At 37.3% G+C, this 27,870-nt stretch overlaps 2 protein-coding genes and 1 long non-coding RNA gene across 4 annotated transcripts; 1 reads left to right on the top strand and 2 right to left on the bottom strand.

The window, feature by feature from the left end:
* Positions 1 to 62: 62 nt before the first annotated feature.
* Positions 63 to 5,099, top strand: LOC105385812 (transmembrane protein 62). Its single transcript, XM_011556255.3, has 5 exons — positions 63 to 411; positions 556 to 805; positions 897 to 1,792; positions 1,926 to 2,497; positions 2,669 to 5,099. Exons 1-5 carry the CDS (start codon positions 208 to 210, stop codon positions 2,712 to 2,714), a joined length of 1,968 nt encoding a protein of 655 aa, XP_011554557.3. The 5' UTR covers positions 63 to 207; the 3' UTR covers positions 2,715 to 5,099.
* On the bottom strand, positions 4,968 to 27,502 carry LOC105390238 (ATP-binding cassette sub-family G member 1). 2 transcript variants are annotated; one of them, XM_048624710.1, is made up of 11 exons: positions 26,930 to 27,502; positions 22,005 to 22,155; positions 14,591 to 14,750; positions 13,840 to 13,985; positions 11,796 to 12,034; positions 10,835 to 10,957; positions 7,536 to 7,687; positions 6,914 to 7,070; positions 6,488 to 6,588; positions 5,950 to 6,105; positions 4,968 to 5,536 (listed from the first exon to the last, which is right to left on the bottom strand). In XM_048624710.1, exons 1-11 carry the CDS (start codon positions 27,117 to 27,119, stop codon positions 5,192 to 5,194), a joined length of 1,920 nt encoding a protein of 639 aa, XP_048480667.1. In that variant the 5' UTR covers positions 27,120 to 27,502; the 3' UTR covers positions 4,968 to 5,191. The 2 variants fall into 2 exon arrangements, with proteins under 2 accessions (XP_048480667.1, XP_048480668.1); XM_048624711.1 differs by lacking the exon at positions 26,930 to 27,502 and adding an exon at positions 24,354 to 24,510.
* On the bottom strand, positions 9,897 to 10,676 carry LOC125489287. Its single transcript, XR_007266860.1, has 2 exons — positions 10,180 to 10,676; positions 9,897 to 9,940 (listed from the first exon to the last, which is right to left on the bottom strand). It is a non-coding gene; the product is annotated as an uncharacterized LOC125489287 (long non-coding RNA).
* Positions 27,503 to 27,870: the final 368 nt, after the last annotated feature.

Raw genomic sequence — 27,870 nt, forward strand, 5'->3', positions numbered from 1 at the left:
GTAATCTGTGCTTGTCTATTTGACAATGTCACTGTCAGTGTCATCATTATTTTTTCTCAAACAGCTGCCAACTGTCACTTTATTTCGCTTCGGAAAATTCGAAAATAAGTTTACAATTTTCACAGCTCTAATTTTTCTTACATTTAATGTTAATTAGGTAGTAACAAATTAATATTTTATGTCGAGAAGTGTTAAAAAGAGGTGAAAATGATATTCTCCAAAATAGCAATATCGCTGATAGTAGCTCTATTGTTACTTTCAATATTTATGTCGAATTTGTTGAACTTGATTGCGACCGATCACAATTTCTACATAGAAGATAGAGATGGGGGCATAAACTTTACCAAATATATTGGAAATAAGTATAATTCTGTGGGAAGCTCGCCCAAAAATCTTATTTGGTTTTTACAGGTAACATTTTCATACATTCCTTAGAGCTAAAGAACAATGCATGTTTTTCATATTTGAGACAAAGAAATTTAGAAAACAAAGTAATGGAATGATTCGTCAAATTTCTTCGTACATTATAGTTAATCTTAGATTTTCTTTTTTTAGATATCAGACATACACATCAGTATATTCAGGGATCCTGGTAGAATATCCCAGTTTCAGCAGTTTTGTGATAGTACTGTTAAGAAAGTTAAACCACTGGTAGTTCTAGCTACTGGGGACTTGACTGATGCTAAAGCCAAAGACAATCTGGGCAGTTCACAAGTTAAAACAGAATGGGTTTATTATTACAATATAATAAAGGAATCAGGGGTAACAGATGACACTGTCTGGCTAGACATCAGAGGAAATCACGGTAAATTTATTACTCTCAATTAACATTAAATATTGATTTATTTCTAGATAAAAAATCAAACTGTAACTGACCACAACTTTATTACTTTCAGATAACTTTAACATTAAAGCATTAAATGATCAAGCCAACTACTTCCGCAACTACTCAGTGCAGGGAAGTTTGAGACCAAAATCGTATGTTCATATTGATGAAAGCAATGGGGTCAAAGTGGCATTTATGGGCATAGATGCTTGTCCTGAGCCGGGACTCCGCAGACCATTCAACTTCATTGGTGTCCTGGATACACGAGAACAACAGAACATTGCCAAACTGTATGCAGAAGCAAAAGACAAAGCTGATCACATTGTGTGGTTCGGTCACTACCCAACAAGCTGTATAGTAATGCTGGACAAGGAGCCAGAGAAGATGAACTTACGTAAGATGATTGGCGAGAGTCACAGCTCCCAAGCCTACCTGTGCGGTCATCTGCACTCCATGGGTGGGCTCGTGCCATTTATGTACACAAAACAAAAAGCAGGATACCTGGAGCTTGAATTAGGAGACTGGAAAGATAATAGACTGTACCGTCTGGTAGCCATTGACCATGGCCACTTATCTTTCATTGATCAGAAGCACAACGTGTGGCCTCTAGTCCTGGTTACAAACCCAAAGAATGCTCGCTATTTGATGCCCGGCCGGGAACCATTGGCATTGTCTTTGGCCTCTACGCATGTCCGAATTTTGGCATTCAGTGATGTTAACATTAAGACTGTAGAAATATCTTTTGACAAAGTCCATTGGATGGCATGCTATAATGTGGAAGGTCCATTGTATGTTGCACAATGGACTCCATCGCTATACAAAGAAGGCTTACATAACATGTATGTCAGGGTAGTGGATGAATTAGACAAGGAGGCTTTCATTGAGCATCCATTCTCTTTAGATGGCACTATCATTAATTTCCCAGTTACACCAAGGATATTGCTAATGCTTGATGCAGGTGTTGTAGTAAGTATCTTATCAATCACAAATATTGCATCTGTAGATATAATCAAACAAATAACGCTGCCACAATCTTATGTCCACAATGAGTTAAAATAACATTGCAAAGGTGAGTGTTACCTAACACTTCTTTTTTTAGTTTCAGGCTGTATTCAGTACTCTACTAATCCTGAACGTGGTGCCGTTAGTCATAATGCGGATAACGAAGCAGCCTCCTCAGCCAGGCCGGTCCTTCCACCAGAGGATGATCCGACGAATGTGGCTGCTCAGCAAAGTTGACAGAATATTCTACCCCATAGTGCTATACGCTTTATATCTCCCATTCGGCCCGTGGTCCATTGGAGAGCTGATAGACGGGCATATAGGAGTCATATTCGCGTGGGGTATTTTGATAAAAGGCTCATTTTTGCCCGAACCGTTTACATATATTTATGGAGGAGTCCAGTTGATGTTTGTCCAGATTCCGTTAATACTGGTGTTGGCTCAAACGTTGGACTATTACTTGGCCGAGCAGTACACTAGAGGGTACAAGCGAGTAGTGAAGCATTTTCCGTTTATTCTGCTGCTGTCTGTACAGTTGCTGCTGGCATATTTCTTCTGGCTGGAGTATGGGACTTTGTCCTTTATTCTCGGGCCGCTAAGGACGTGGAGTGTTCCTCTCAGCATACTTCTCTGGTATAAGACGATGACGCTGCCGCCTGACGTTTGCAGGTAATTTGAGTTATTGATACCTACCTACTGACTTAAACTGAGTTTGAAATTACCAACTATAATAGCAAATCTTATATCCCATAAGGTTCAAAATTTAATGTACTTACCCATTTTTGTAATGTTTATTTAATTTGAAATAAATCATAAACCTAATGTTTTCATTATTTTCAGGAAACTGCTAAGATTGTACGAGCCGACATCTCAAGCACCGCTCTAGAATATAAACCACCTGATAGTCAAGAGGATAATAATTTACGTGATAATAAGTATTTCTTTGCACCAAAGATGTAAGTAAATGTACATTCCAACAATATATTTTTTTATGTTGGCATTCACCACTTTATAGTAAATGTGGTGCTTCTTTTGAAAATCTATAATTGTGTAGTTTCTTATTTATGTCACACAGTCGGTATGTTAGTCACACGAAAAACGGAGCTATGTGATTGGTTGAATAGAAAGTAACAGCAATCGCATGTATAACCCGCGCAGATAAAGTAACTATATAAAAATGGCGGCCTTTACATAAGCGTCCCTTTAATAGTAGGTATTGACAGTCATACTAATACGAATGAAGATAGGTCTGCCGTTATTCATTATAGTTTCTTTAATTGCGCATCTTATACTTTTTTTTTGCGTAGTATGTAATGGCGGGGTTACGCATTTTATTCTAGGATGCACTAAAATGGGCCCTAGTGTTCAGAGTGAGAGGTAATAAACATCCCAAATGACTGCATTGTATAGAATTCTACTTCTAGTCTAAGGGAGTTTCTAGGATTATCGATGCCATTTTTTTGAAGGGCTAAGGCTGAATGAGTGACTAAAGCTTCGTTCCCAGTAGGAAAACTGTTCGCGACCAACTGAGTTGGCGACCTATGGGTTAACACAGTTCAGAGTTAGGTAGCTATTTTTGTGCTCACTCTACCTATGCAATTTTTTTACAGTTTGCGTACTTATTGGGAAAGCATCTTTGTAATAGACCATACCGACTAATAATACTTAGGTATGATACGATTTAATTATAATACCTATACTTTGTTAACATTAATTAATTTTCTGTACACTTACATAATAGTTGACGACGAAAACCAAAAACAAAATGGTTGGATAGCATTTAAAAGCTTTTGAGTCTAACATCTCAGTTACAGGCTGTATAAAAAGTCATATTACGTATAATAGGTTTAGTTTAATACGCTTACATTACAGCATTTAGTTTATAAAGCTAGGAAGTCATGAAAATACCTAGCAATCATAGTTAACGGCTTCATTTGGCAACGACATCTAACTGAAACCTTATGTATTTTGATGCCAAATGGTACCTTAATGCAACGGGATAGAGTCGTGGTTAGTGCAGCAGGGCTCTGAAACTTCGTTTTCGTAAGGCCCTTATTGTAGTTTTTGTGAAAAGTATCGCAAATGTGTACGTTTTGATGTTTAAAAATATAATGTGAACTGCGTACATATTAATTATTAATTTATTGCATCTTATTATGCCATTTGTTTTACGATATCTACCGCGAGAGGCGCCACTTTGTATGTAACAAAGGTAACAAACGGTTACTTTCAAAACCCACACTCACACAGGTGTAAATTTTGTACTGTAAAAGGTATCATTTGTAAATATTATCATTCAGTTTACCTTATTTTAACATAATGATATAGATATGATTTTAGTCTCCGACAGTAGGTAAATTTTTGTTGTGTCCATCAACTCTCAGTTTTTATTAATATCCAGGAGGGAGATTTTTCATTACAATGAAGTTATTTCTATAGAATTTATTTAATTAAATGATGAAATGGAAAGGAAACCAGTTAGCCGTATTTGTATATTTATTTATTTATATTTGATGGCAGTTTTTAAAACCCTTAGATACTAATTATAAAATATTATTTATCTACCTACATAATATATATTATTATTTTTATATTGTGAGCATTATTTACATAATGTACCTAGATATACAATAGCAGATGTTAACTTTAAGTTAAGGCTTAGGTATTAGAATGTGTACTACTTAACTGAAAACATAATGTTACGACTGCGTTAAAATTTGTCAATATTAAAATTACATAGAAAACCAGTATTTTCGTTAAGACAGATCTTTTACAGTCACAAGTACCTACTAATAATAAATACGAAATAAATTGTTAATAATATAAAAGTAAAAATACATGTTTAAAATAATTGACAATAAAAAAACATTTTAATATACCGAGCTAGGTACTTATTATGGGTTTTTGTAATTGTAACTTTTGAGTCGACCACTAGAATACAGAAGGTTTAATTACAGTGAATACTACATACTAAATTATTTAAGATAATGAACCACTCTTATTTATTCAACTGACACACTTGGGTTTAGTCCCTCACAATTAGGTATAAAAGACAAATCATATTAGAGCTTGTACTTATGTATGTATAGAGAACTTACCTAAGTATATATTATTTTGTAAATAATAAATGTAAATTAGATGTCATGATATTTTCGTATTAAAATGTACCTACTGCTAGTTATACGATGTGTAAAAAAGACTATTATTTGTATTGTCACTCGCTTATTCGCAATAACTAATTATAATTAATTTCACTGTATCACAGAAACAAGCTTGTCATTTTATTTTACAATTAATTTACTATACTTGCAATTAATTATATAAATCAACTTGATGTTGTAACTCAATATACAAAACACCGTATTATCGACACGCCCTGTGTATTCTGAAAGTCAGCACACACATCAGAGCAAACTGCAGCAGTACTATCCATATACATAAAGCATAAATATCCGTCTGAAATTGCGTGTTTAAACCCAGATGCTTCAGAAATTTATCTGGGTGCTTGAACATGCAATACGGTTGGTAACACGGTAGCGTCTCTCGGTTAAAGCCATACACAGTTTGTATGGCGGCGTCGAAAGCGTAGCGGAAGTAAGAGATGTGGGCTAGTGGTCGGAGGTAGACTGGCATTTCGTTGTATGGGATGAAGAATTCCGAGAACATCAGCATTGGGATGTTGGCCGCTGGCACCACGAATAGACCGAGCTGTGGAAGATTAATGATTTATTAAAAAAAATTACATTGCCATAGCCGCTGGATGCGCGCCTCCTCCAATCGGTCAAAGTGGAAAACATTGGGGGAGGCCTATGTTCAGCAGTGGACGTCCTATGGCTGAGATGATGATGATGATGATGACATTGCCTATTATTGAAATTCATTTTAGCATATTACTCTATTAATATTTGGACACAAGCCTACACGGGTATAGAAAACCGGTGGCTTCTTTAGGCTTTCTATGCCAATTTACGCTAAATATACCTACCCTGGGCAGTCAGCGATAGATGCTAATCTCACTGGCTAATACTTTATTCACGATGATAAACCTAAGTCCAAAACTACCATCTAGTCTGTCGTCGACACGCTTAAAACTAAGAAGAATTCAGATGCAACTAACTTACCTTGACCCCGCAAGCAGCTCCGACCACCAGGCCCGAGGTCTGCGCCAGGATCGTGATGAGGATCGACACCGCCCACATCAGAGCCATGCGGTGGAGCTCAAACGGCTGTGACGTCAGCACCCAGGCGGGGACCATGAATATTGTGGCGCAAAGGAGCTGGAAGGTCAGGGGAGAATGATTAGGGAAGTAGAGACAGCTTGAAATAAATACATAGCTCGTTACAGTGGATTACAGGCAGAGATATGTACAGGACATAATCGTCCTCTAAGACCATAGGGTTTTTGTGATAATATTCACGCTTGGTAGGTGGATTTAAGTAGGTACACTTTTTATTTATGCGTTCTACTCTCAATGTAACCGGATAAAGACTACTTTCGTATGAGATAGTATAAAAGTACCTATGACATGAAAAGGGGATTAAAAAAACGATGGAAGGAAACAGTCACAGTCAGGATTGGCTGTATTGGATTGGCGTTCAAAGGGTAATTTCGTGGGTATGTAGCCTAACGACAAGATTCAGCCAGGGTGACGTATTTACCTGGAGTGGCAGATCAGAAACAATCTTGGATATGCAGTAGGCAGTGAGGGAGTACCACCTGTTCAGATGCTCCTGCACCACCACGCTCGCTTCCGCTGGAACTGTTCAAGAAAAAGGACTTTAAATAGGTATAAGATAAGCAAATCATTTATTTCTATTCAGAAACTGTAGGGGCTATTGCGGGGTATATTCGAAATTCCATTGGTAATCACAACCAGATTGGTACATATGTCCTAAACAACTTAGGTCGTCTACAGACTTCCAGGCATGAGATTGGGTGGCATCTAGCTATCCAGCCGCTAGGCTAAACGTGGAAAATCTGGTAGCCAATCGCGAGGATCGAGTATCATGGTGCTGGTTAGAACAACCATATACCCAGCAGTTATTAAATATTCGTGACTGATTAAAATTAAAAACAATACTCACAAGTCTGTATAGTAGGCATGGCGTTAGAGAAGAAGAGGAACAGCAGGAAGAAGAACAGGCACGACGTGTTGGTGGTGACCCGGGCTCCGTCCTCGCCAGCTCCGGCGTAGAGCGCGCCGAGAAGCAGGGCTACCAGCAGGTGGCATGCGAGACGGGCCTGGGGACAAGTGAGAGGTTAGTGATGAAGTTGTTATAGGAATTGCTGTTCTAGGTGTTGGTAAAACTAGTTCAGGTTCAACTGGCTATGCCAATCAGGCTCAGGCTCTCAATTTAACACAGAGATTGTTGTTTCGGCACCACTTGTGTAGGTATGTATATTTACGGATGGATGGCCGAATTTATAATAAACGGAATACTTACCGAAAATTTTGTCAGTGTCGAATGTATAGGACGTCCTATAGTTTATTCCATAATTGTGGCTCTATGTAGGTAGCGCTAAGATTTTTGCAATATTATACTATACTTTTCTTATTACATATTATAAAATTCATGGTTCCTGGTTACCAGTAACTAAGTAGCAAGAAAACATTTATCGCGAGCCACATCTCCAATTCTATAGGCGCTTCGGCCGTGTAACTACCTCACTTTCATCAGTAACATCAATGGCAGCCATCAAACCCACCTGCGACAAGTAAACATCCCGCAGCGACCCCACGCTGCACCGCCACAGCAGCGCTCGCAGCTGTAACCACACTCCCGCCGGGTACGCTGCCGCCGCCGCCGCCGCCTTCGGGCTCTGTAGGAGCGCTTCCGCTTCCGGCACTGGGACTATCACTGGGGAAGTAGAAGGAAGGTTTTAAACACTGGTAAACATAGCCAACGCTGATGACATAGTCCAGCTCCCTGGTAAGATAGCTGCTAAGTATACATTTTTAAATTATGTAGTTAGCATTAGAATTTATAAGTTGATCTTCATCATCAGCCTTCCATCACCCATTGTTGGGTAGAGCCTTCTTATAAACAAGCCATCTTTCTGCGTTGCTCTAATCCAGGGGTCGGCAACCTTTTGCTATAGCAGGGCCACTTAAGTTGCCAGAGTTTCAGTGCGGGCCGCACTTATTTTTATATCTATAGGTTCGGGCATGTATTTCAAATAAAACGCATATATCTTCATACAATCATGTCTATATTCATTGAATTACTATACAGATAATAACTAAAACTAACAAATAATCATAAATTAAACATAAAAATAACTAGTGCGATTTTTGCTGCTGCATTTGACTTGCAAGTTTTTTAACGTCTGCTTTCATTTTAGTAGTAGAAACGCGCAGTATCTCTTCTAAATGTTCATCCGTTAACCGCGAACAATTCTTATTTTTGCGGTAGTTGAGTACTGAAAAAGTCTGCTCACACAAATATGTACTACCAAACATAGTTATTATCTGCTGAGCAAACTTTTTCAATTCTTTGAAGTTTTCAGAGCTCAAACCTCCATAGAATTGTATCAAGTCTGTGCTTTCTTTAAATGCAGTTTTAAGTTGGCTATTACTTTGCAAATCTACAATATTCATTTGCAAGTACAAGCTTGGTACCTCACTAACATCAATTCCAAAAGGGTTTTGGAATATTTCCATGTTAAGGGAGCTCTTTTTAAAATCGGTGAATCGATTTACAAATTCAGTTTGTAGTTGTGCTAACACGTTTCTCATTGTGATATTTTCCCACACAAAGTTATTTCCAGCTTCTTCCACGGCTTTCTTGCAATTGGGAAAATGGTCAAGCTTTTTTTCATCAATATGCTTGATAAACAGTTTCAGTTTCATCTCAAATGACTTGACATCTGAATACATGTCGCAAATCAATTTATTTTTTCCCTGCAAACGTTTGTTGAGCTGGTTCAGTTCCTTGGTCAAATCAGTTAAAAAACCAAGATCGATAATCCACTGCTTGTTAGTAAGCTCTTCCACTGGCTTTCCTTTCATCTCCATGAAGTTTCCAATTTCTTTTCTCAAATCAAAAAACCGTTCTAAAACGGCACCTCGACTCAGCCACCTCACTTCACAGTAGTAAACCACGTCACCATAATCAGCCTCCAGATCTTCCAAAAACTTTTGGAACTGACGGTGAGTGAGTCCATTTCTTCTTATATAATTAACAGAGGATGTTACAGTATCCATTATTTCTTTCCAGGATATAACTTTGGAGCACAATGCCTCTTGATGGACAATACAGTGGAAAATCAATGGCACAGTAGATCCAGAATCTTTCACTTTGCTGATGATTCTCCCAACAACACCTTTGTTTTGACCGCTCATGTTCTTGCCTCCATCGGTAGTGACACTTGTTAACTTTTCCCAGCTTAATTGCAATGAGTTCAGAGCTTTTTCCACATGGTGAAATAAATCTTCTCCTGTAGTCGTACCTTTTAAACTGCACATTTTCACAAGCTCTTCGTAAACAGTAAAGTTTTCGTCAATGCCGCACGTACAAATATGAGTAGCTGTGCTGTATCCGACACATCCGTACTTTCATCCATCGCTAAAGAGAAGCAGTCAAAAGACTGCGCCTTGTCCCTGAGTTGTTCACACAAATTAGCACCCAAGTCTTCAGTACGTCGGGTGCAAGTTCTCGCAGAGAGACAAAGATTTTCAAATATTTTTTTTTGCTCTGGGCATATTTCTTCTGCGATAGCTAAGGCACACTCTTTTACTAATTCACTATCGGTAAACGGACGTCCACTTTTTTCTAGAATCTCTGCTACCCTGTAACTGGCACGAACATTCGATTCGCTGTTGTCTGCCACAACTTTAAATATGTTTTGTTGACTTTGTAATGACGATTTCAAAGTGGAAATTTTCCTTTTTCGTATTTCTCCTTCAAGACAGTCAAATTTAGCTTTGTGCTCAGTGTCGTAATGTCGTTTCAGGTTATATTCCTTACTGAAGAAATACTCTTTTGACAAATCAGGCATAACGGTTTTCCTTTAAACTCGATAAAAAAGTATAATTCTGTCCATAATTCGTTAAAAACTCTTTTTTCGTCTTCTATCTTCCTTTTCCTTGAAGCCATGTTTGTATAATTATCCTGTAACAATAATGAACAAAATAAAATTCGTTGTAAAATTATATGTTATACTTAGTTAGCACCTGCAAATTCAACTCCATATTCATAACTAATAAAACATGACATACTCGTAACTAACCTCATGTCATGTTAACCGAACAATCTGAAGGTTCACACATGTTTATGTGTGAACCTTCAGACAGATTACAAAAGCAGTAAATAAAATAAAACAAATTCACGAGTGCATACAAAGTACTTACCTCATACGTCGTGCGTGAGATGCTGAAGAATGGTGAAACGAGAAGCTAGCAACCAGATGAGACGTGAGTTTCCGGCAAATTTCCACAACCGAATGAGGCGAGAGCTGCACGCGCGGCTGTTATTTCAACTAAAGCCGGTCGCTTTGAATTTTTCGCCGCCGCACACCTGCGTCTAATCAAAGACTGCCGCCGCCTATTGTCTCAAAGAAGCCGCCTGCCTGCACCGACGGCCACGTGCGGCGGATAAACGCAAAATAATTTTCCAAGAATTGAATAAGTACAGCAAATATATGAAATAAGTAGTTAGGTACATTTTTATATTTTTTATTACCCTCAGGTGGGAGCGAGCTTTCAAGAATCTTAACTATATGGCTTAGTATAATATGGCCTTTTGCTTTGGTATTTTTTTCTTACGGACCTCAGGCTTGCGGGCCGCACTGAGTTAGTCCACGGGCCGCATGCGGCCCGCGGGCCGCCGGTTGCCGACCCCTGCTCTAATCCATGGCCTTCCTGCAACCTTTGCGATGTCAAGACACACTAATAACAATATCGGTCCATAGGTAATATACGAGTACTAAGCAGATTTCGAGATCAACCGTTCTATCCCTAATTTAACTTGGCCTACATCATTTACATCATTTACTCTTAAACTCACGTTTCCCATTGTTCCCGCTGACTTCGTTATGGGCGATCTTCCTCATCTCGTGCGCGTAGCTTCTGGCTTCATTCTCCAGCAGCGCCAGGTTGCCCGCGTGCTCGCCGCTCGCCACTTCTAGAACTGAAGGAATATGATTGTTTAATAACAATAATAAAATATATATATACTTTAGTGGATTATCTGCATTATGATTCATACACACTTGTTCTCACACATATCTACTAAAACCATCTAAAACACATCCATGTCTCAAGAACAATACCTAATATCGATCCCTTGCTGCATATCTGTCTCCAGCAAGGGATCGATCCCGGGACCCTTGGAACAGCAGCCAGTCATTAACAACTGCTCTATCCAGTCTTCTACATATCCGTGTAGGCGTAACGGATTAGCGAAGATTCAATTCGTCATTTTAACTGATTTAGGCGATTTTCGATAAAATTTCTACCTTATGATCGCATCTAAAGTATGTAAGTATTTGTAACATAAATAATAAGAGTTGGAATAATCCTGAGCAGTCAGAATATGTCGTGCTATATCTAGACTACCTACAAGAATGCTCTCATAAATTATTCATCAAGCGGTTTAATATCAACATAAAAACAACCCACTTTATTCAGGTTATTGTCTAATTAGCACTTGACTTCTCTTGGACTATTACGGAAAAATCCTATCCATTAGGTCTTAACAAAGGCCTAGTGCTTGTAGGTAAGTAATTATTTTTAGGTAAGTAATAACACATATGAGTAGGAACTTAACTACCTAGCTTAGCTACACAAATTAATCGTTACTATCCACTATGGATGAGCCTAGTTCATCTCTTTTATTTTTGTCACCGTGGTTTAAGGATTAACCAGTCTGAGCCATTTGCAAACTGTCTAGGGTGCACCAGACTTATAACGTAAACTTCATATACTTAGGGGAGGTTTCTTCCAAACATCCCAAAAAAAAAACTTACTAAAATCCGCCATATTATAATACTGGGGGCAATGGAACCCTGCCCTCTGGAACGTGGCCGGCGCGTCTTCCACCGCTCCAGCGTATAACGTCCTGCCATTGGCCAGCAGGATGACGTCATCAGCCGAGGAGTACAGCTTGGACGCTGGTTGGTGGACGACGCAGGCCACCGTGCGGCCGCCGCGAGCGACGGAGTGCAGGGCGCGGATGACTGACATGGAAGAGACTGAGTCTAGGCCGCTGGAAGAAAGAAGAAGAAGAAAGATGTTCAGATGAAGGGTTGATCAGCATGATTTGATTTTTGATTGATTTGATTTTCAAAGTTCTTTATTATCTATCTATCTAAAACATTATCTGTCTCAATAGTTACTTACCTACTTTCGAGATGTTGTATGAATATAGGTATTTATTGTATATATATAGGATGTATGTATGTTTGCATGTATGTAAATAATGGTATGTAGGTATATTAGTTAGAATATGTAACTTATGTTAGTATTTATGTAGCTATAGTATGTATGGTTTATTTAGCTATATTATAAGTAGTTAGGTAGTAGGTACACCGCCCTCAAATTTTCTTTAGTTTTATTTCTTTATGTTTAAGGTTATCTGTAAGAGATCGCTCTAAGCGATAAGGTCGCCTATTGTTCATTGTTCCTAGTTTATAAGTTCTCTTTTTTTATATTTTAATTTGTGGTGTTCAATAAAGATATATTCTATTCTATTCTATTCTATTCTATTAATCATAAGCAAAATACATAAACATTAGACTATAGTCTTAGTTTAACTTAATTTAAAAGGACCTACTTTTACCAGACTAACAAGTCTACAAAAAGTTTAATAACAGATTATACTTAAGTTATTATATGCCATTATTATCCTAATTAAGATTACAATATGTGGTAAATTGCGTTAAATTAGAATGCGCTTATATCTAGTTCAGTATAAAAATACCTATTACAATGCGCTTATAACAGCAGTACAAAACTAACAAACAAACAGTTGGGAAACAATCACAGGGGAGTAGGGTAACAGTACCGGTTATCGGCCACTTAAGCGACTTGTTGACTTCACAGTTAATTTCTATCATAATGCAGTGTGACAATATTTTCCAAAAAAAATATCATTTGATCTTTCAATAGTCTAGTTTCATAAAACCTAAAGTTTATAGACATAGCAGTGATACATGATTTAAAAAAAAATATTTTTTGTAAAAATAGCAAATATACCGATCAGCATCAAGGTTTGTTATAGTGTGGTCTAAGGGCCTAAAAGAGTACTTACATAAAAAAAAAAATTGTTAAAGTCTATAACGCCTTGCTTGACCTTAAATGCATTTCCTGTCATTGTGTTAACGATTGTATTCATAATATATATTATGTGCGACATTCCAATATTTGCATTAGATAGATACCACTGATGCATTTTGCGCACGAGGATAATAAAGAGAACAAAAGAAGAGATATCTAAAGTAGCTAAGCAAAGTGCTCAGGTATGGGATAAGTAAGTACCGAACCCAGGAAACAAATATCATAGACTGTTAAAATAAATGTAAGTAGATTATTTTTTCGCGTAGCGTAACGTATCGTATAGGTACCTATACCTACCTCAATAAAAGGTAGAAAACTGGATTTAATCATATGAGTTTATAAGGACAAGTAACTTTACCAGTTATTTAAAAATGTCGGCTTATTCAAGGTTGATGGGCTTTTAAATTACTTAAATGTAAAAAGGTCAGCAAAAAATATTTTGCACCGTTGATATCGTTCTCGTAGTGAGATTTTAACAGATGTGAGATTTGAGAGATGTGACCGCAATTTACTTGAAGTGCATCGATTTTTCCACGAATTTTTTTCTTAAGAAATTGCTTAGTGTCTAATTGTATCTCTAGGTACATCTAGTGGTACCATAGCGCTTCTAGATGTTTGCCTAAGACCTTGGGGACATATGCACAGCGAATAGAATAGTGCTACAGTAACCTGCACAGAATCCTGATACTGAGAGAGGGTCAGGTTTCTATGCAGCTGACTGTACCATAGCAGTACCTGGTGGGTTCATCCAGCAGCATGACCATGGGGTCAGTAAGAAGCTCACACGCGATGTTGAGTCGTTTCCTCTCCCCCCCCGACATGTCGCCCGCCTTCGTGTTGAGAGCATCCTGTATACCCAGCTGTCTCGACACGTTCTCTACCTGAAAGATAATGGAGGTATTTTAGTGAATCCTTGTGAGTGAAGGATTGGGAGGCAACAAACGTCCTCAGCTGGACATAGAAGTTCTGATACAATAAAGGTCATAGGTACGTTTTTTAAAATTGCAATCCCAGTAGGCAAAGTGTTTGAAACTCATGCGACGTCTGCAAATTACGTATAGTGAACGCTTTTTAGAAAACTGTAAAAAAAATTACGGTCCAGCTGGCTGAAGGAAATCTTGGATAGGCATGATTAGATTCTTTATATTTTGCGCCATCCATCATAAGGTTTTTGTATCGCCATTTTTTGTTTGCACCTTTTGATGAGCGTTTGATGATGGCGGTGCTGATTGTATCGCCCAAAAATAGAAATAGGACTTTGATAATTGGAGGTCCACATGTTAACTCCACAGCGAACCTGAGATCCTGCATTAAAATTATACGAACTGGTCGTTATAATTCGACCAGTGAATACTTAATCTACTAAATGTAGCTCACGAGAAGTAGCTCCCTAGAACGGGAATCCTACAGATAGTAGTTCCGTGCAGCGATGTCCAAAAACAAGTTTAGCGAGTGGACATCGCAGCCAAAGAAGAAGAAGAATTACCGCATAAAGCCGATCCCGTCTAGACAAGTCCGGCAGCTTTAGGGCGGCCGCAAATTGCAGGGTCTCCCTTCCAGTGAGCACGTCCAGCAGCGTGGCCTGCTGAGACACCAGCACCGCCTCGCGACCCACCCCGAGGAGGCACCCGGACACGCCTGTCTTTCTGGAAAGCGGAGGTCATAGGTTAGCTGATGATAGAAAGAAAATTATGGATGCTCATTGCTCAGTTATAGAAGTCACGTCAGATAGTCCATGGATTTTTAGAACTATGGAACATCCATAAGTAGTAGAGTTTGGTCTAATACAAAGTTGATAAAGTGCGGACGCATTCACATTGCTGGGTCACTGTCTTAAGGGAAACTACGCACGGTTAATAAAATAATGTAGGTTCAATTTCGAAACGATCAAATCACGTTTTTCCACCTAAAAGCCCAAGAAATAATACCTATACAGGCATACAGTACTAGCTTTAGATTCGATGGTCAGTCAAGATCTGGGGTTCAATCTGATGATGGATCCTAGACTAACGTTGGTCCCTGCCATATAGGGATAAAACGGAGTTTGCACTTGAACATGCTTAAATTTATAAGTAAAAATGAAATTAGCAAAGTTTTAAACGAACCTACCTACCTATCTGTGAAAAAATAACTAAAGTACCTACATTGTAAGTAAACTCAAACTCAAACTCAAATTTTTTTTATTCATCGTACAAATATAAAATTTTCTGATGAACGTCAATTTTTACAAATTACTCTCCGTTCGGATAAGGGGGGGCTCTTTCTGTCTAAGGAGAAGAACGGAGGCAAGAAACTCCTGAGCCATCTTTTCAAAAAAAGACTTAAAACTAGTTGGTATACAATACATATAAGCTTAATAATTATTATTATAATAATATGAGCAGAGCTAACTACTTATCACAGCCATGCATTAACGTCCTCTAAGTAATCATCAATTTTATAATAAGCTTTTTTATTGAGTTTCTCTTTAATGTAACACTTAAACTTATTCTCTGGCATTTGAGCAACTTCTGCTGGAAGCTTATTATAAAATCTAATACAGTACCCTAAAAACGATTTATTAACTTTCGCCAGACGCATCGCTGGAAAAGCCAGCTTATGCTTGTTCCTAGTATTAATGTCATGATTACTGCCAATTGTATCAAAAGTTGAAATATTCTTTCGTACATACATTAAATTGGAAAAAATGAACTGACATGGAACTGTAAGGATGTTAATTTCTTTAAATAGTTCTCTCAATGAATCCCTGGAACCAAGTTTGTATATAGAGCGGATGGCTCTTTTCTGTAATACAAATATAGTTTCAATATCAGCTGCTCTACCCCAAAGCAAAATGCCATACGATAATAAGCTGTGGAAATAACTAAAGTAAACTAATCTGGCGGTTTCAACGTCGGTCAGCTGTCTAATTTTCCGTACAGCAAAAGCTGCGGAGCTCAACTTTCCAGACAATTTTTCAATGTGAGGTCCCCACTGTAACTTTGAATCTATAGTCATCCCAAGAAAGACAGTATCATTAACTAGGTCCAATTTATTCCCATCTAGAATAATGTTAGTATCGCATTGTCTAACATTCGGCAGTGTAAATTTAATACATTTCGTTTTCTTAGAATTCAATAGAAGATTATTAACGGTAAACCAATCGTGTATGTCAGATAGAATTGAATTAATTTCATTAAAATTATTTTCTCTTCTTTTAACTTTAAAAAGCAAAGAAGTATCGTCAGCAAATAAAACTATATTAGTCAATTTTTCAACCATAAAAGGCAAGTCATTAATATAAATGAGGAATAAAAATGGTCCTAGAATAGATCCTTGAGGGACGCCTATTTTTACATGAGCCCCCTGTGATTTAGTATTGTTAATATCGACCCTTTGTTGTCTCTTGTCTAAATATGAAGATATCAAATCTAAAGCCTTTCCTCCTATTCCATAGTATCTAAGTTTCGAAATTAAAGTCTGATGGTCTACACAATCAAACGCCTTCGACAGATCACAGAAGACTCCAATAGCATCGTGATGGTCTTCCCAGGCGTCAAATATGTGCTTAATCAACGCAGTACCGGCATCGGCTGTTGATTTGCCTTTTGTAAAACCATACTGCTGGCTATGAAACAATCGAGCATCATTGAAATGCAAAAGCATCTGACTGAGTATGACCCTCTCAAATATTTTACTCAAAACTGGAAGAACCGAGACAGGCCTGAAATTTGCAGGGTCCTCCATATCCCCACTTTTGAACAGAGGTATAATTTTACTAAATTTCATAAGATCTGGGAACACACCTTCAGCGATACATTTATTAAAGATGTTAGCCAAAATTGGGGCGATTTTATTAATAATAGAAAGAACAAATTTAACTGACATTCCCCACAAGTCTTCAGTTTTCTTCATATTTAATGACTTAAATGTTTTTATAATAGTTAATGTATTAATATATCTGAATTTAAATTCCTTATCGGTTGAAGGTGCGTTCTCATACGTCAGTGTTTCAGCTGCTGCAGCCGAAGAATCCAGGTTACACGTAGTCTCTAAAGGAATGTTCGTAAAAAACTCTTCAAAGACCCTCGCCACCGCATCATTCGATGTTATAATGTCATTGCCTACCTTCAAAGATAAATTTGTCTCGCGTGTTCGATTCTTCCCCGTTTCGTTATTAATAATAGTCCAAACGGCCTTAGATTTGTTAGCAGAGTCTTTAATCTTGTTATTAATAAAAATTGTCTTCGCACAGTGACAGACACATTTATACATCTTGCTATATTTCTTCACATAAGATTGAAAGTCAGGTCGGAGTATGAATGTTTTCATCTCATACAGATCATATAATGTCGCCCTGCTTTTGCGAATACCCTCTGTAGCCCAGTCACAAAATTTAATTTTATTGTCAATCAAAACTTCCTTCGTTTCAAAATTACTCTCAAACTCATCAGCTATTATCTTAAACAAGTTACTATACATCTCATTAGAATTGCAATCTAATTTAACATTCGGAAGTTTTTCGTCTAGTTTCTTCAAGTAATTGTCAATTTTCTTTGTAGTAATCGGTCTGCATCTCACCTTAGTTTTATTTGTCTTGTCAGTGTTTACTAAGGTAATGGTCTGCCCACTGTGGTCTGACCTCAGACAATTAATCACACTACTGTCTTTAAACTCACAGTTACAGAATATGTTATCTAGACAAGTGGCTGACGTGGGTGTAATTCTAGTTGGTTCCAGAAAAACATTAAAAAGATTAAATGATTTAAAAAGTAACAACAATTTCGACCTATTAGGAGAGTCACCTAACAGGTCAACATTAAAGTCACCACACACTATTACTTCCTTTTTACTATTGGAAGCTAACCTTAGAACATCCTCCATGACAGTCTCAAAGGTAATAAAATCACCAGTAGGTGGCCTGTAGGTACATACTATTATATACTTATTAAGCTCTGCACATGAAATTTCTATATGGTGTTTAACAGAAAGAGCAACTATATCCTTTCGTTCTTTACATTTACAATTTTCTTTAAGAAATATAAGTGACCCACCATGCTCGTTGATATTTCTGTTAAAACAGCTTATAAGTTTGTAATTTTTTAATTGGAACATCATTTTATTCTCGTCTAACCAATGTTCTGTGATACATAAACAATCAATGTTAAATTTTTCCGAAAATAGTTCTATTTCTAACAATTTAGAAGAAATACTCTGAATATTCTGATGTACCAATTTAAATTCATTCTTAAATGTCTTGTCCTTCGATAGTTTTGAGCCGAGAGAGCAGTGAACTGAATCAATCTTTATATCAACGCTATGATGCTCTCCCGTTGTCTGAAAATCTAATTTAAATCTACTGTACTATTTTCAGTATTACTACTGACGGTGTCAATAGGGACACAAGTTTTCTTCGTTATAATGCTTATAACTGAGTTAATAAGAGGAGCTACTTCTGTAGCTAAACGTCGTTTCTGATTTAAGGACAGAAATAAACTGTCCCAGGTCAACTTAAAATTATCTACATACAAATTAGTATCAAAGAAATTGATACAGTCAGATTTATAACACGCATTGTACATATTTTTATTTAGGCTACATGTCATATAATTGTATTTGTCAGGCAGTGTGCAAGAATAAGGAAATGCACAAACAAATATATGTTTTGCAGGAATGCTTTCTAATATAGCAAAACTTCTATTTATATCAGAATTTGACACACCTAAACTATTTCCCACCATAATTAATATAGTAGTTTTTTCGGTGTACGACCTCTCTGAAATCAGTTGTACTATTTGTGCGAATGAAAGTTCTGGGTAACAATGATTAACAACATTTCCAGTTACATGATTACCCAACATGTGCCCGAAATCCTTGCCAAGCCTATCGGAGTATACAACTGTGCTGTAATCCTTGGCTGAACTGCTACTACTTGTATCAGTAGTAAGCCTTGTCAAGTAAGTGGGTGACATCTTAGGTAACTGCTTATTACCTACTATTCTACTAGCTGCCTGAGCATAGGTGGGTATCCTATGTAATTTATTATTGGAGGTCGGAAAAACATCTGCTGTAGCCGATTTACTCTGGATGACCCTTGAGGATGGCGTGGCCGTCGGGAGGCTGGTGGTGGCCCTCGGGAGGATGGTGGTGGCCCTCGGGAGGATGGTGGTGGCCCTCGGGAGGATGGTGGTGGTCCCCGAGAGTCTGGTGGTGATCCCCGAGAGTCCAGTGGTGGCCAACGGGATGCTGTTTGTGGCCTCCGAGGTGGTGGTGGCCCTCGGGAGGATGGTGGTGGTCCCCGAGAGTCCAGTGGTGGCCAGCGGGATGCTGTTTTTGGCCTCCGAGGTGGTGGTGGCCCTCGGGAGGATGGTGGTGGTCCCCGAGAGTCCAGTGGTGGCCAGCGGGATGCTGTTTGTGGCCTCCGAGGTGGTGGTGGTGGCCTCCGGAGATGCGGTGGTGGCTTCAGCAGGTGAAGACTTCTCCGGCAGCATCTCAACCCGAACTAAGCCCACACTACTCAGCACCAGCAGCTGGTTTTCGTATTCCAGAGTTCTCTGTTCTAGGGCAGACTTCAGTGTGGCCAGCCTAGACTGTAGCATGGCCATGTTGAACTCGCACTCCTGGTTGTTGTCTGCGAGCTTCTGGTTGTAGTCTGACATCTCTTGTTCATATTTATTCACCAGTAGTTGAAGTCTCACTCTATCCTTTGTCAATGGAAGGTGCGTCTTATGCTTTTTCAAAGTATACCTAAGTAATATCTTAAGATATGTATTCGAGCAAAAACCACAAGAATGACCTCTAAGTTCAACAAACGATGATGGCATGCATCATTATTGTATGCACGGCACATGTAGAGGTACTTACTAAGTCTTAATACTACCTGCAATAATACAGTCAGCTACTAATTTACGTATGAACAGCAAGTTAATACTGTGTTGTTGGAAAGTAAGAACACTATAATACAATACAAGTACCTATCTTTATATACATTACCTACAATTTTAAAGTCGAATAAGTTCATTAGGCCGCCTTATCGCTAAGAGCGGTCTCTTCCAGGCAACCTTTGGATGAATGGAATGATATATGGATGGAATACAAGAGAAAGGCGTACACGTATTGCATTTCAATATTTTTAAGTTCCTATATCTTTGTATTTTTTATGCAATATAGGTAGACGATTTGATATAAATTTATATGATAAAAATGAAAGAAGAAGCAGAATAATCTGCATGCCAAAGTTAATGTATGTTGTAATTGTAAGTGACTGTACGTGCAGGTAAAAGGTTGATGGAGGCAATAGCCTTCACTCGTGTAGGGTATACTCTGGGGCTGGGGGGTCACTCTACGGGTATAATTATTATGACGAAAAACTAAGTCTCGGAGCTTTGCTGCGCTATCCACGACCCTATCTGGTTGTATTAAACGTGCCGATTGCACGAAAGCTCTCGTTCGTTCGTTTTTCGTCAGTATAGAGTAACCCTCCAGATTACTCATATAGGCACACTTAATATACCGACTATCATTATGTGTTTAAGAATACTTATAGAATTGTTATTGTATGTTTATTTACGGCGCTACAATATAATATGAGTATGTACCAACTTCCTACAATGTATTTCGATATTTAAATTATTTAATTTTGAACGATTTAATTTAACGAAACAAACGAATACTTATTATTTTTTTATTGGGAGATAGGAACTTAACACGTAAATTACAAAAATATGTTAGTAATTGAGTTAAGTCCAATATAGAGTCCATCCACTAACTTAATAGTTATTGATAAATAATATTACTCATCACACTTTGGATTCAATTAATATGTTAATAACATACCAATCAGTACATAAAGCTGCAATATATGCTAGTTGTTGGTATATAACACCTTATTATATTGCCCACGGCCGGCGTATTGTTAATATATGTGATTTCTACACAATATACTTAAGTCTATTCTTAGAATTTTAATGAAATAGCAAAGGTTTAAGGACATAACATTGTTTACTTTATGTATCCTTATCAATCAGCTTCATATATTATTGCATAGGATATATTTAAATAATCAAGGTTTCAAATAACTTACTTAATTCACCAAAGTTCATTAAATCTGAGTCACACCCTTTCAGCTTACTAATTAGGTATATCCTTTTCCGAGGTCTTTTTGATCTAACCACTGTAAGCATCCGTTAAACGATGTTTAGCTCCAATTTCTCCATAGATCGTAACCAGGGAAAGGTTGATCTCCATATACCTATTAAATACTTGACAGATGTGTCAAAAGTTCATCAATAATCCCTGGTTATGCTCTAACCCACTATGGAGAAATTGGCACTTAAACTAATTTTGTGGCACAGTCAAGGTCGACAAACAGGATCCCAAGACAGTTTAGTGTGACGGTGCGGCGCCGAATCTCTCAACTTTGATAACTGGTGATGACCCTCCTATCTCCTTTAACCTAAGAGATAACTCCCCACGGCTTGTGGCTCTAGTTGGTTTGTTACTGACATGTGGCTTTTGTCCAGTCTAGCTCCGTGAACATTTGGACTAGAGCTAAAGTGTAGCAAACACTCAGGAAACATAATAATATAAAACAGTCACGATTTCCTGAAAGATACTTGAGAATTTGTTTATTTTGACCATTTGATTTTAGAATTTTACTTCTAGATAATCGTCAGGACTATGTTCCATACAGTTGTATTATTAGTCAGTCAATCAATCCTACATCTTCGCCTTTTATATAAAATCAGCGCAATTCATTTTCATTCAAAAATTAGTTCTATGCCGTAACTCAAGTTTTCCGACATTTGTTACCGTACCTATATTTTCCACAGAAAATTATGGCAAGATCCCGTGTCCTGCAGTAAACTATTACACGGTCTATACATATGTTAATATTTTGGTAACACAAAAGTGGTACTAACTTCCTGCCAGCCAGTATAGTCATAAGCGTAGTCTTCCCGGCGCCCGAAGGCCCCAGTATGAAGGTGAGGCGGCCGGGCCGGAGCGCCCCGCACGCCGCGTTCAGGATCACCTGGTCTTCATAGCTGGTCTTCCGTCGCCAGGGGAACCGGCCTGCAACAAGGTTTGAAGGTAGAAGTAAAAATTTGATGATGAACGTAGACTGATGGGTTATTGTAGCTTGACTAAAACCTAACTAACGTTAAAACCCCCTGATTCAACACTACAGAGTTGCACAATTTTAAAACGGCTAAGCCAAATTTGATAAAATTAATATGGCTTAGAACACACGGGGTAACATTACCTATAAGTTATATAATTATGTTCCTATAACCCTAAAAACAAAACTAAAATCAGCCGTTTGGGAGCTATGTGACAGATACACACATACAGATACAGAGACCCTAACACCCTTCTTTCGAGAGTTGTCATGCAATAACGAGGTAGAGTCGTGGTTAGCAACACTCTAAAATTGCATTTTACGTGGTTTTTACGTGTGACAAGCACTGTGGTAATGAACAATACAAAATACCCAATCTAAAAGGATATAAGATGTCTAGAACTATAAAATGAATAATAGGTGTAGGTGTCAATAGGTTTATAAATGACTAAATTATAACATTAACGATCGTCCTATCAACACGGTCAATTTAATAACAAGTTAGGATTTATTATTCTTAATTGTCCCATTTAATTATTATGACTTCCGTTTGTTTTTGGTTCACGTACAACCAAAGTATTTAGCTATTGTACGGTGCCACGTTGAATAGAAGGCTGTAGAGAGCTATTTAATTTCTACGTTCCAATAATCAATCCATCCATTTTATTTTGACAGACAGATATTTGTTTAAACACAGATATTTGTACTCGGGTCTTGGGTGTTGATATTTATCTTTAGTATATTTGTGTACCTACATATATATCAGCTGTCCGATACCCATAACACAGGTTCTGCCTAGCTTGGGGTCGGATGGCCGTGTGTGAGATGTCCCCACATATTTATTTATTATTTGTATTTGTTAAGCCGTGGGTCCTGGTTGCTATTTTGGCAGCAGTCGTAAAGCCTAGTCAGAGGCCTTCGGGCAGCTTGACCACATCTAACAGTCAGCACAAGCTTGCTTTTTTTGGGGTTCACCGATCCGCACTAGCCCCGCGTGGTGCACTAGGCCTTAAACCCTTCCTCCATTGGTAGGTGACCCGTATATCAGCAGTGAGAACGTGATGGGTTCTGATGATGAAGAACTATACATAGGTACTTATCGATTCCCAATTTATTAAATTATCTCAAGAGAGATCTACGGCGATAATAAGTATCTCGATTAACCTAGACTATACAAAAATCACGCTTGACCGACGCTCGGACATACAACATAATAAACAGTTAAGAATATTAGTTATTAGACGTATTACCTACTTAGATAAGACACGTAATATTGTAATATAAAGTGTGCCGATACTTAGGTACAGTTTGTAGAAACTAACGAAGCATGCATTGTATGCTTAGTTCGACCGCCTCTATCATTCAAAGAAGTTTGTCGTTCTATGTGTCGAACAGTATATATATAGATCATTTTATTATTTATTACTGGTCTAACGTAATAACCCAAGTTAAAATAAAAATAAATGTGTCATAATGTGCTAAGATTGCGGTGGTGGTTACTCGGTCGGTAAGAGCCACCGCATGATCTCACGATAGAGATACGGGTTCATATCCCGTCCTATACTTACACGATTATTTATATATTTACTTAATAATAATTTTCTTTGAAATTTCGGAATTTATCCCGCAGAGAATAAAATGATTAATAACGTTATACTATAGGAGTACCTATTTACAGCGGGGTAATGTCTAGAGCAGGGTTAGTGATAAATAATGATAACATAGGAAGTAATTATTAAATTGTTTGGCCATGTAACACATTTAGTTATCGTTCATTAGGAATACTTACCCTAACGATAACTTTTTGCATTTTGATCAAAGTTCAAATAGGATTAACAAAGCTTCTTCGCACACTTTTATAATGAGCTTATTTTTTTTATTTACCACTATATTTTTCATCAAAGTATTTTTAATTTTATTTCGCCTACTTAACTTAGTTTACCAAAACTATTTCTTAAAATTTAATAATAAAGTAAGTTAAGTAGTACGAATATTTCGAAAATTCATTTTAAATAATTGACCGACAGCCAAATAAACGCATTCAACATAAAAGGATCTCATTTTAAAATCGATGCAGCATATGCATAACCCGTAAACCTTGCATCCGCAACTTTCACCCACCGGCACCGGCATCGTCAGACCAACAACTTACTTGTAACATCTTTATCGATCTTATAGCTTATATCTGTGAACACGGCTCCTTTTCCTTTGACTTCAGCTACGAGATTTTCAAATCCTATATTTACTTGGACACTCATTTTAAAAACATATACACCACACACACACGACACGCACTATAAAGTTGGTTATAAGTTCATTCGCGAATTGACCGAGCAAGCGGCGCGTGCGCAGCGTAATGTAGTTTTTACTCCACTGACTAAGTTGACTGACTCGCGCCCACTATCAGAGTAAAAGTTGCCAGGGTGTCCATAACTGCTTACTAAAGAGATCGGAGGACGGACAGTAGCTAGAGTAGATACTTGGTTGCGAGATAGATTACTTAATTACGTAGCTAAGATGCTTAAGTTCGTTAGTGAATATGCAAATATGATTGGTTGATACTTAATTATTTATTAAGCAAATATTTGCCAAAAAAATATACTTAATGCAGAGCTTTTAGGTGTAATTTAATTAGTAATACACAGTTTAAATTTAAATTGTCAAATTAATGAGGCGTTTGTTAAAAAAAAAAAAAAGTTCATTTTTGGAGAAATAGATGGCGTTGTCTGGGGTTGTACCAACTTTCAAACCCTCAGAACACACTCAGATCACAATATGTTATTCTGTGAGGCTAACGAAATGTGAAAGTGACGTAGGTAGGTAGAATTGTAGTATTATTTTCTCTATGATGTCGATGTCACTGTTGCTTCAGCGTTCAGTGCGATTGTGCGTACAGCCGTTCTTTTCAAGTTTTCTCAGTTTCCTTGTGTTTCTCCTGTATTAATTGAGTTGTAGTTGAGCTATCTGCTCCTCCTCCCTTGATACTGTAGAGTTAGTGCACTTGAGATAGTGACTCTTTTGAGATAGTTTGAGTTTGAGTTCTTATTCTGAGTTTAGTACTCTTTGCTCTCTATGTAATTTTTGACAGTTGATACACTGCGTTTTCACGCCATCTATCCTCTTACCCAAAAGCTCAACTGACAGCTGTCAAGGAAAACGGCTCATTGCATGAAACAATTAATGTTCACTTATTAATGTAAATATAATTGATATCAGAGTAATAAAAGGCTTATAATAAATACACAGTTTATATTGAGCAATATTTGTTTTCAGAATGCATGTATGTTTGAAGCAAATAAAATAAAAATATCCCAAACCAATTTAAAAATATCTTATACTTACGAGTAGGTACCACTATAATTGTAAAATTATTCCTGAGTATTAAAATATATTTTTTACTTGAATTTAATATTGGAAAAGCTGATAATGTACTATAGGTACTACTCTTTAAAATAACCAGGTATTATATTTTAATTTTTTGTTGAGTATTTAGGTCCCGTAATGAAATTAAATCAGTAAGTATGTTGGAAAATTTACCCGGAAACGGAAACTTAAATAATAAAATTCCACCCTGTAGGAACACTTTAATAGCCTTTCCCAAGAGATTTGAATTAAATATTTTATTTAAATAAAATAATTATTAATGTGATACATTGGTGGTTTATTTCCAACCGGACGTCATTTTGTCGGTGATAATACGATTTGCAAATGAAAATGATAACTGAATATCCGCATTAACCACAGCTTCTCTTATCAATATAGAATTGCACAGTATGTTAGTCTTTATTTAACTCTGATATATTAAATCCCAACTGACAAATAACTATTATATTCTATTTTAAGGGGGTATTGCTCCTGAGCGGAGCGAGGCCAAAAGTACAGCCGAAGATAGGCGGAAGTGGCGGACTTTAGTGGAGACCCTCTGCTCCTCTGGGGTGCCATAGGACTGCAACAACATTGCTCCTGAGTGGAACCTTTGTACATATTCCCTAATTTCAGCTCAGCGAGTCTAGCTACCGTGCAAATTGGAACAGCCTATATGTGGCAAATAATAGTTTCTTTGGCGTAGGAACGCTGTTTTTAGGAACATATTTTTAAATGCATTTTTATTTTTATTTGAATCAAGATCAGAATTCAAATCAAGATAAAATATTCTTCTTCCTCTGAGCCAGTCAGATCTTTTGCCACTAGCTGACATCACATCGTCCACCCCAAATCAAATGTAATCAAAATCAGTTTATCAGGGGTTTTTGATCTCGATTATCATTATCTCTTGGGTACTGAAGAGTCTGGGGATTTTGGATTGAGATTTCTTATCAATATCCACGATTACTCATACATCAGTATGTGATAATGATAATGAACTAATTACATAGATAGAGTGTGCAATGTACATTTGCATCCCATTATGTAATTATCAATGACCTTATGAACTGGCCTACAAGTGTCTATCTAATAATATTAAGTATTACTTATAATTTAGTTAGATTCATAATACACCTAAAGAATGCTGGAAAATTATTAAATATTTGTCTGAATATCTGATTATGATTAATGAAAATATTTAGGTGTTTTTACGAAGCCGAAGGTGGGAAATCGTATTGAACTTAACAGTAGTGCTATGCCATCCGAATGTTATTCCAAATTGCCTGTAATTTGTGTTTTTGTTGAAGATGTTATCATCCGTAGGAGCAAGCATCACACTACGTGAACAGTTTTTATTTTTACCTTTAAATCCATATCGTACATCCGAGCACAAATCACCAAACACCACAAGTCTTCCATCTTCAGAACTGATATCATCCTTTCCTATTTCCACATCCATTTTAACTTGTTCACACTTAAGTTCTATACGCACTGCCTTGGGTATCCACAGTAGGACTGTGTCACAGTGAGAACAACATTGTGTATTGTTCATGTGGGGAATTGGAAAATTGGAGACTTGATGCGCATGAGTCGAGCAACGCACTACTGGGGTATTATTTACTATAGCACGAGATGATACACTTTAGCTATAGCAACTTTCTGCACTATTTTATCTTACAACTTTCACTTCACATTTAAGTACAATCAATTTGTGAGTTATTCTCATATTTGTCACTTATTTTGCTCACAGTATCCTATGATTTGGGTACCTTTTTACGTTCACATATCACATAAAAGTGTTTAAAGGTTTATAACTACACAAAGGAACACAAATGGAAGTTTAATCGAGTAGTGAGCAGATAATTATATTATTATTAAATTGAATGCATCCTTTGGACTGCAAGCGGAGTCGGTAACAATATTGACTGATTTAAAACTAAAAATCGTTGACAACGCAGATAAGCCAAATTATATCTATCGTTTTGTTACATTATCTTAATCTAAAGCCAAGAGCTTAATTATTCATTTCTATGTAAGTTTTTAATTAATGTTTTAGAATTAATTTTCACGGACATCACCGTCTGGTGGAAATGTGTAACTATGATATTGATAAACGATGATGTTTATGGGCAATTATAATCAATACATCAAATCACCATCGTCATCATAAAAGGTAGAGATTTTCTAATATTAGCAAAGTACATCGGTTCGGTACTAACTAAGTAATATCCTCTCCAACGGTAAATACTAACAGGTATGGTTACAAGGACCTTGGTGGGTCATTGACTTTGAAATACCAACTC

Source organism: Plutella xylostella, chromosome 12 (assembly GCF_932276165.1).
Source record: "Plutella xylostella chromosome 12, ilPluXylo3.1, whole genome shotgun sequence".
Classification (NCBI taxonomy): domain Eukaryota; kingdom Metazoa; phylum Arthropoda; class Insecta; order Lepidoptera; family Plutellidae; genus Plutella; species Plutella xylostella.